At 51.9% G+C, this 9551-nt stretch overlaps 1 protein-coding gene across 1 annotated transcript; it reads right to left on the bottom strand.

Annotated features, from left to right (window-relative positions):
• Positions 1 to 5617: 5617 nt before the first annotated feature.
• HTR1A (5-hydroxytryptamine receptor 1A) lies at positions 5618 to 8995 on the bottom strand. Its single transcript, XM_065861147.2, has one exon. The coding sequence runs from the start codon at positions 8647 to 8649 to the stop codon at positions 7408 to 7410; it is 1242 nt and encodes a 413-aa protein (XP_065717219.1). The 5' UTR covers positions 8650 to 8995; the 3' UTR covers positions 5618 to 7407.
• Positions 8996 to 9551: the final 556 nt, after the last annotated feature.

Genomic DNA, 9551 nt, shown 5'->3' with positions numbered 1-9551 from the left:
AAGAAAAACAAAACAAACAAACAAACAACAAAAAAAAAAACACACCAAAAAAACCCAGAGAGGCTTCAAAAGTGGATCCCACAGTAATTTCACTGCTATAATTTTGAAAAAACAGGGAAGTTTTAACCCGTAATTATGAGCAACTGGCTGACTTGCTCACAGTAAAGGGAGAAATAAATTCTGAGGGCTGCTGAAAATGGCATTCTCAGAAAACTAGCCCAAGGATTTTCACAATACTGTCTGTAATTGAAGTACAGTGAGGAAAATTGCCTCTTTGACCTGTATGGTGTTTTGATTAAATGTGAGTGCACTGAACTATGACAAAATAAGGTAGCATATCACCTGGCTCAAGACACAATAAACTAAATTCATGCCTCCTGCAATTCTTCTGAAGACAGCAGTATTCTTTCAGGGGCAGACTTGATCCATTGAGTTTCCTGCCTTTTATTTTTTCTCTATCTGGATGTTTCTTCCTTTGCACATAAGAAGACTAAAACAGGGTACTAGGCTTTGTGAGGAGAGCTTTGAAACTGGAATTTCCCAATTTTACTTCCAAGTCTATTGCCTTCTAACCAGAAATGCACATCACAGAAATAAAGATAAATGTGATATTAAAGAAAATAGCTCTGTATCCTAAATATAACTCCTATCAACAAGGAAAATCTCTGGAATATTTTTATAGTTAGATTGGCTTTGATGTTTTGTTACAGGCAGTTTCCTCTCTTAAAGGGTGTATGGGGATATAGCGGAAGATTTGGCGAGGAGGTTAATTAAATGTAAATACGCTCAAGTGACTTGCACCTGTCTGTAGAAAAAGCACACACATCACACTAATTGTTTTACTGACCTTGTGTGCTTGATGAGTAGAACCTCTGTGTTAGATAACATAGGCCTGGGAGAAACTCTAGGCACCTTATCACTATGTCTGAGATTCCTGCTTTGTTGTGAGAAAGAGCGGGAGGCTGTGCCTGCCTGAAGCCTTGAAATACAGGCGAGCTCAGCAGGCCCAGTGATCTTCCAGCAGGGCTGAACTGACCAGTGCCTGCGTCCCCGCCTGTGTCACCTCTGCCTGGGAGCTCAGGTGCTACTTCAGAGATCCCCCAGTAGAGAGGTAACTAAAATAAAACTTGCTCTTTGCAAATGCATCCGTGGCCTCTGGCTCTTCTTGTGATGTGCCTGTGTATGTGTACACAAAGGGTAAGAAAAATTCAGAGCCTATAAACATTGCACACTCTCAGACACCAAAATTAGTGAACCAAGTCCAACCCAAAAGTGTCTATTGTCTTGCCTACATTAGCTCTCCTGAAAACATGAACAACATTGATGGATACAACCAGCAGTTTCCAGTTCTCCTTGGCCAGATCCACAGGAGCTCCAGAGACCCCTGACAAGGGTCTGGACAAAGAGACGACCCCTTGCAGATGTGTGCCACAGACTCAAAAGTATCAGTTCCAAGGCTCAATCCAGAGGCTGGGAGAGAGAGCCCATGGATGAGCATTCAAAGAGAGGGAAAAGTCACCTGCCTGGCTTGCATAAAGCCAGCAATAACTCTTAGGACTGAGTACAATAAAGGCAAAGAGCAAAGTCTGCTGGAGGCAATTTTCAACAGAAAGTTAGACCAGATCAGACCCTCTTTGGCTCAGCGCTGCCCTGGCCTGAGGTTTACAATAATCTGCATGGTGTGACAGGAGCAGTCACCTCCATTTCAGGAGCAGAAATTTCTGAAACAGCTCTTCAGTGCCAGGCCTCCTCTCCAAAAGCAGGCTGAGTTGATTCTCCATTGTGAATTCTCTCTCACTGACTGCTCCTTTCCTGCCTTTGAGAGACTGCAAGTGGCAAACCCCAAAGGCTATCAGCAGCAGCTCCTTCTCCCAGGGCCTTTGCCTACACAGCCCCATGTGATCTGCCCACATTATTCACCACATATGGGAAGCTAGAGAAAGAGACTAAAAGACGATAGTGGCCAAAGGGCCACAAATTTGAAGGCAACACCTAGCCTGGCATTTCCTCTCTGCTAGACATAACTTATCCACAATCTCTGCCTGAGATCAGCACCTAGATGGCAGGCAGTTGCCCAAATCTGAATCCGGGCAACACCTCTGAGTGTGGTCCAGGTGCTATACTGATGGTTTGGGTGTCTGTTTTCAAATCCAAGCTAGCTTCACTTCAACTGGCAGCATTCTCCAAAACCTGCCTAGAAATGAATGCCTACTGAGATCTTGACTTCGAAGATAAAAAGTTTGCATGTCAAATTTAATAGCTTACCAAACATTTCTCAACTTATGCTTGGACCACAACAGCTCAAGCAGAGGACTATTATATCTATTTTCTTTTGTCACTGGATAGTTCAAAATCATAACCAGCCACGTAGATCTCAAACTGAAATATGACATTTTCCTTCTGAGCCACTCGAACAAAAGACTACAGCACAAGCCAACTCCATCCTACCAAACAAATTTCAAAGATCAGATAGCACCTGACATTCCTTAGTGAGGATATGTGTGAAATGGTAAAGCATATACTGTATGATATTCCCTCCAGTCCGTTCTGTACAAACTCCTGTAGGTCTACATACACCCACCAAACCAGCTGCAGTGGGAATGCCAAGAAGTAGGAACAAGGTACAAGCTAAAATAGGCCACAGATAACACCTTTAGCTCACACCAGCCTCATCCCTTCTGTGTGTGAACTGCAGTTCAGCAGAGTGGGTGTAAATAGCTCTGAAATATGAAAATCGATTTGGAAGGATTATATTGACTATGCCTAATAGCAAAAGATGCTTCAAGTGCTGTTTAGTACAAAAAAATAAAACAAGATCTTATTACAGTGGGAGCAGATACTGACCTTTGCTTGTGCTGGCCAGCATTTTCATTGCAAGACTCTTCTTTTTCATTTGTCTATCAACTTGTTTGTTTGTGAGAATATTTTTTTCCTTTTTAAGACCCTCACTATTTTCAACAGGTCTGTGAAGCTTGCAAGAACCATCTGGATGGTCGTGTGCTTTTTTCTAATTTTTTTTGTAGTCCTAGCAAATTTTGTTCAGGTTTAGTAATTTTTAAAATATTTTACAATCCATCTGTTTCCCATTCCTCATCTACATTCTACAGGACAATACTGACAGCCTGCCAAACTAACTTGGCACAGACATCTGTGAGGCTGGGATTTGTGGCCACATGTAAGTGTTTGTAAGGGCTGAGTCTCCAGTCCTCTGTGTGCCTGAATGTTTGCCTTTTCTCTTAATTGAGAGAGATATGAAAACACCAACAAATCTTCTGCCACTCACTGCCCAAGTCAAGAAGCCACCCTATTAAGTCAAATAGTTTCGATGACATTCTTGCTACGGAAAGAATTATGCACCATAAGTGTTTTGCTTCTAGTCCAACCGGAGTAATTTCATGCTGAGTGTTGCCTCTCTTTGTGGCTGGAAGTCACAGTGGCTACTCAGAGAACAGCAGCTCAGCTGCAGGCAGAAAGGCGAGGCTCAGAGCAACATACACTCCAGCAGAATGACCTGGGCTGAGATCCAAAAATACAGAAGATACAGTATTTTTGCGGGGTTTGAGAGGTGTGATTGTTTTCAGATTTTGCACAGCCTCACCAGGACTGTTCACATACTACATGATAGCCATTTTAGATTTTCTCCAGCTAGATCCAAAGAGGTAATACCCGTCCCTACTGTTAAAAACGCTTCTCTGAGCAGCTATGAAACAGAAATCCACTCACAGCATCCTTTCATTTTTCTTCTCTCTGAGGGACGATTTTCTTGGTTATGTGTTTTAATGTACAATTCACAATTTTGCCCTGAGCAATGTTTGAAACTGCAGATTCTAAAGACCAGATTTTTAACTATGAGAAGACTGGAGGACATTTGTGTGTGGGATTTTGTTATTGTTTCTACCAGACCTACAGTCTATTTCTGCCAGGATGGCAATGTCAGGGAAAAGTAGGGAATCTTACACATTTTATGGGGAAGACTTCTACTTAATTAGATGAAATTGCATGGTCACAAAATCTATTTCGCAGTCTGATCCAAGACAGACTATGCCAGCATGTCTTTCCCTTTTTCCTAGCCCTTTGTCACACCAGCCCCAGCCATAAGTACAGTTGACCAGTGTAAGCGTGCTCAGATTGCTCTGCCAGTGCTTCTTTCAGATATGGATTAAGACCCAAATGTGGCCTGGACTGGTGACACAGAGTAGGGAAAATTCAAAGTTATGGAACTTTTTTCTCGTTTTACAGCAGTTTAAAGAAGATTTTTTAAAGGAAGGTTAAAGCCTTTATACCTATGCCCATCTTTCATATTCACAATTGACTCATGTTGCTAAAACTCAAATTTCTACAGCTGTTTAAAACATAAAATCTTTTGCTTTCTGTTTGGACTTTTTTTTATTCATTGCTCGAGCTTCCACAGGTCCTTTAAGAGTGAAATGGAGCTTTTTAAATTGTAAGGAGGTTGCTTGTTAGTGGAGCAAATAAAATACTGCAACCAGCCACAAATATTGATTAAATATAGAACTGACTTCTCCCTTAAAAAACACTAAATACTCTGATTGTTTTGAGGTTTTTGTGTGTGGTTTTTGGTGGTGGTGTTTCTGGGTTTTTTTGTTGTTGTTGTTGGTTGGTTGGGGTTTTTTAGTTTTTGCTTTGTTTGGGGTTTGGGGAGGTTTCTTTTTTGGGCGTTTTTTAAACCTCAGTGGAAATCAAATTAGGAATTTGGAAACTACAGCACAGAAACAAATCCCCCGTCTTTTAAAGCAGCGCGTTTCCTCCACATACAGAATTTAATAGAGGGGATAAAAAAGAGACAAGAGAGGCAATGAGAAATGTAAAACTGTTCATAGAAATACTGTCACCACGGAGGTCAGAGACGTTATTTCCGTGCCGCCTTGTGCAACACCGCGGGGTGGGGGAGCATCCCGGGAGGGCGATGCGGCCAGAGCTGACCAGGGCAGCACAGCTGCCGCGCCGCGGGCCAGATATCCGCGGGAGGGAACGCCCTGCCAAGGTGAAAGAAAGCGGCTGGCGGTGCGGGTACCCAGGGTCTGGTGCTTCGCGCCGCTCCCGCGCACCCTCCGCCCGGTGGAGCGTTGCCAGGGGCCGGGCCGCCTCCCCGCGGCCTCCTCATGCGGGGAGAGGCGTCCACACAGGGAGACAGGCGGCAAAGCTCGACGAGGGAAGGCGCGTCTCTCCTCCCTGTGCCAGCCGGAGGGATTTGCTCTGCCGGGAGCCGAAGCTTCCCCCCGCCCGAGCGGGCAGCGACACAGGGCGGCTGGGGCACCCCGCAGCCTCCGGCGCCCGTTCGGGGGCTGTGCCCATGCTCCCTTTATCCCTCCCCCTGCAGTGCGGGGGTGAGGGGCAGATGAAGGGAGAACGAGAGTTGCACGCCTCTTGCCGCTCTGCCTGTGACTCCCGAAGTCACAGGATATCCGAGCACGCAGGAGAAGTTTCGGGTCCCTAATCGCTGTAGGCTGACTCTTCTGACGTTCCGGTACTTAAGGAGTACCTAGGATACACGTGGTTAGGAGTGATCAAAGAGGAGATAAGATCAAAGGTCACTTTAATTGCGAAAATGAGGTCAAGTAAGATTTTCAGAAAATCAGCTATATATCTGAGGCTGTTAAAAGCACTATTGTCATTTAATGTAAGCGGTTGAAGTTCAGAAAGGACTGGACACTTACATTCACGTGACGCACAGATTTAACATTCCCTTTTACCTACAGGTAACACAGATTGCACAAAAATAAACAGGAAAAATATATATATGTATATTTGGTCAAGCATTAATTTCAGGCAGCCCGTTGCAGACGTACGCGGTAGCCAGCCCAGTCCCATTACCCGATCTGGCGCCACCCCCTCCCCGGCCCGAGAGAGAGCTCACGTCCCGGCCGCAGCCGGCGGCACGGAAGAAAAAGGGCAGGGTGGCAGGGCGAGCAGAGGGGCTGTGAGGCGGGCAAGGTTGTCCTGCTCCAGCCCCGGGCCAGGCGGGGAAGCACCCCCGGTTTCCTGGGGCCAAGCAGCTGGGATTAACGGGAGAGGGGGAATCCCCTGAGGGAGAAGACTTGCGGAGCCGCCGCGGAGTACAACGAGGCCAGGCTTGGTTCTCCCTGCTCTTGGTATTGCAGGGACACTGGCTGCTTCTGCCCCTAGCTCTCAGCTTGTGATGAGGGTCGTTCGCATCCCCGGCGAAGCTGGCGTGGGGGAGGAGAGAGCCGGCCCCTTCCCAGCGTGCGCCGAGGTGCCGTTTTCGCCCTCTGCGGCTGTCGCCGGCGGATGCTCTCGGCCCCTCCCCTGCTGCCACTGAGCACATGGCAATGTTTTGGTTGATCGGCTTGGTTCGTTTTGTTGTTGTTGTTTGCTTTCTTTATTTTTTTCCTCAAGCAAAATGTGGTGCAGCTGGCTGCCTCCGAAGCAACCGCAACGTCTCGAAGAAACTTTCAAGCGGCCTTAAAAAAAAAAAAAAAAAGAAAAAAAGGCCAAAAAAGAAAAAAAGCACAACGATACTTCTGAGGCTGCCTTAACTCCCTGTGCCGCTGCATGCGCGGTGCACTCAGGGACAGTCACACAGCTCCAAGCATTTCCTTCGTGGGAAACCCTGGGTCAAAGGCATTTAGAAAAAAATCCCCATATAATCAGGAGTGTGGCTGGGGTTTAAGCCCCATCACCTCCCTGCACTGTAACGAAGGGAAGCCCGATGAACTGGAAAGTCCTAGCAGAGCAGGAGACCTGTTAGACACACGTAACGCAGACGGGGATGTGGCTGTAAGTACCTTGCAAGGTTAAAAAACACGGTAGCTTTTCCCTCAAGAAAATCCACTTGGTAGTTTCACAGCCCGGGAAGCGACGAGCCCAAAACCCCTTCCTCCACTCGGGGAGTAGTCTTCAGCCTCCATACTCACACTGCTAGACCGAGGTCGGACTCTGAGTCCCGCGCCGTCTCGTCGCAAATCCAAGAAGAATCCCCAGCACGGCGGTTTTCTGCATAGGGTGGTTTATTTTAACCGATGCTACTTCGGGCAGACACTGTGGTTTACAGCGACCACAAGCAACGACCTGCAAACCCTAAGTCTACCCAGAATGATGGAAGGGAGGAAGGGAGGTGGGAGCGTCGGCGCCCGGCAACGGAGCCCCGGCGAGGCGCGGGCGGCCACGGAGCCCTCCTGGCCGGGCATTCCCCCGCTGGCTCCGGTGAAGCCCTGCCTTGCCGTGCCCCTGCCCCGCGGGGCTTGTCCGACTGGCGGAGGAGAGAGGAGCCCGGGAGTGGAAAGGAGGGGGCGGGGGGGGACCGGAGCCCACCCGCCCTTATGCCGATGCTGTAGAGGGGCTGGGCGGGGGGTACACTGCTGTGGGGGCCGGACAGATGGAGCGAGAGGCAGGAGCCTCCGCTGCCCCGTCCCGGAGCGGCGGGCTTCACTGCCTGCAAAATTTGCACTTGATAATTTTCTTAAAAGCACTTTGGAAGTCTTTGTTGAAATAGGCATAGATGATGGGGTTGAGGAGGGAGTTGGAGTAGCCCAGCCAGTTGATGACTGCCTCCAGCCACTTGGGCATGTAGCACTTACTGTCACAAAAGGGCAGGACCAGCGCCACGATGAAGAAGGGCAGCCAGCAGAGGATGAAGGTGCCCATAATGATGCCCAGGGTCTTGACAGTCTTCCTCTCCCGGGACAGAGCCATCCTCCGCTTGGCTTCCGTGTTCTTCTCGTTGCGCTTCTCGAAGGAGGGGGGCGGCGGGGAGCCGCACGCCTCGCTGGGGAGCGGCAGGTGAGTCTTGGAGGAGCTGTTGCAGCGCTGGACTTCGATGATCTCCAGAGCGGCCCCGTCCTCACCCTGCCGAACCGCGCCGTTGACACAGACGCCGGGCTTGTGCTCCACAGTTCGCCGCCAACCCTTGCCAGGCTCCCCGTTGCTTTTCTTCTGCAGGGCAGACGGGGAGAGGGTGAGGCAGGTGTCGGCGACTTTCTTCTTCTCCACTTTCCTGACGGTCTTGCGGATCCTGAAGCGGGCCGCCTTGAAGATGCGGCCGTAGAGCACCAGCATGAGGAGGAGAGGGATGTAGAAGGCGCCGAAAGTGGAGTAGATGGTGTACCCGTGGTCCTTGCTGATAGTGCACGCGTCGGGGTCCGAGCGGTCCTCGGGCGTCCTCCAGCCCAGCATGGGCGGGATGGATATCAAGAAGCCGATGAGCCAGGTCAGGCTGATGAGCACGGCTGCCCGCCGGGGAGTCCGCTTGTTGACATAGTCGATGGGGTCCGTGATGGCCCAGTACCTGTCCAAGGCGATGGCGCACAGGTGCAGGATGGAAGAGGTGCAGCACAGCACGTCCAGCGATATGAAGATGTCGCAGGTGACCTGCCCCAGAGTCCACTTGTTCAGAACCTGGTAGAGGGCCGCCATGGGCAGCACCAGCACGGATACCATGAGGTCGGTGACGGCCAGCGAGCCGATGAGATAGTTGGCTACGGTTTGCAGGGAGCGCTCCAGGGCGATGGCCGCGATCACGCAGGCGTTGCCGCTCACGGCGCACAGGATGAGTGTGCCCAGGAGCAGGGAGGTGAGCAGCTGGTAGCCCAGGGTCACCTCTGCTAGGCCAGGGCCACCTGCCCCCTCGGGGGAGCGCTCTGGGGAGGTAGTGTTGTTGGCCACATCCATGCCGGGCGGGGGGGTCGCTTCAAGAGATGGGCATGGAAGAGGCGCCGGTCACTTGTGCGCTCCCCTGGCAGGAGGCATCGCCGCCCCGTGCGCTTTGGCCACGCCGGGCAGCCCCCCCGTCCGTCACCCCTCCCTCCCCTATATAGCGCGGCAGGAGGCGGCCGAGGCGCGGAGGACGGCGGCTGGCGGAGCCGCCCCGCGCCCGCCCATTCTTACCGCCTCTGCCCAGCGTGCAGCCCCAGGCGGCGGGGGCGGCCCTCCCGCCACCGCTCGCCGAGCGGCTGCCCCTTGCTCCGCTGCTCGCCCGCACCGCTTCTTCTGCTCTGCCTCTCCGCTCTCCCCTCGCGTTCTGCCTCCCTCCTTCCCCTCCCCTTCCGTCCCCCACTCCATCCCGCCCTTCAGTGGGGGGGCCTCGCTGGGTTGCCATCGTCCCCCGGCGCCGCCGGCGGACTGGGAGGGAGGATGCGGGTGTCCGTCACTCCCCACCGCCCCTTCCCCGCTGCGGGGACACGGCAGAGGAACCCACCACGACTTAGCCCTACCCCCGTCCCCTCCAAATCTCCTCCCCTCAGCTCCGCCCCGGTCAGCGGGGGCTCTGGGCTTCCCTTTGGGACCGGCGCCGGAGCTTGTGCGGGGAATGTGAAGCGAGGAGACACTTTCCGTAGCCAGGCACTGTCGCCCGAGACGGGGGGCAATAAACACGCTAGGGCTGCCTCGGAACGGGGGTACGGGGCGGGTGGTGCCGGAGGTATTTATCGCCACCTGCAGGCAGGCGGCGGCGGCCCGAGGGCGCGGCGCCCGTGGGGGGACTCGGCGGGGCACCCCCGGTTGCCGAGGCTGGTGGGGTTATCTTCTGGCCTGCAATCTCGGCCCCTGCCCGGCTGCCACTTCGGCCGCAGCTA

This window comes from Patagioenas fasciata, chromosome Z (genome assembly GCF_037038585.1).
Source record: "Patagioenas fasciata isolate bPatFas1 chromosome Z, bPatFas1.hap1, whole genome shotgun sequence".
NCBI lineage: Eukaryota > Metazoa > Chordata > Aves > Columbiformes > Columbidae > Patagioenas > Patagioenas fasciata.
The sequence above is the reverse complement of the archived record's forward strand: the minus strand, read 5'-3'. Positions and strand labels throughout refer to the sequence as shown.

What these genes read in the sequence shown, in the direction of transcription:
- HTR1A (XM_065861147.2), bottom strand. Translation starts at nt 8,649, where the DNA reads ATGGATGTGGCCAACAACACTACCTCCCCAGAGCGCTCCCCCGAGGGG.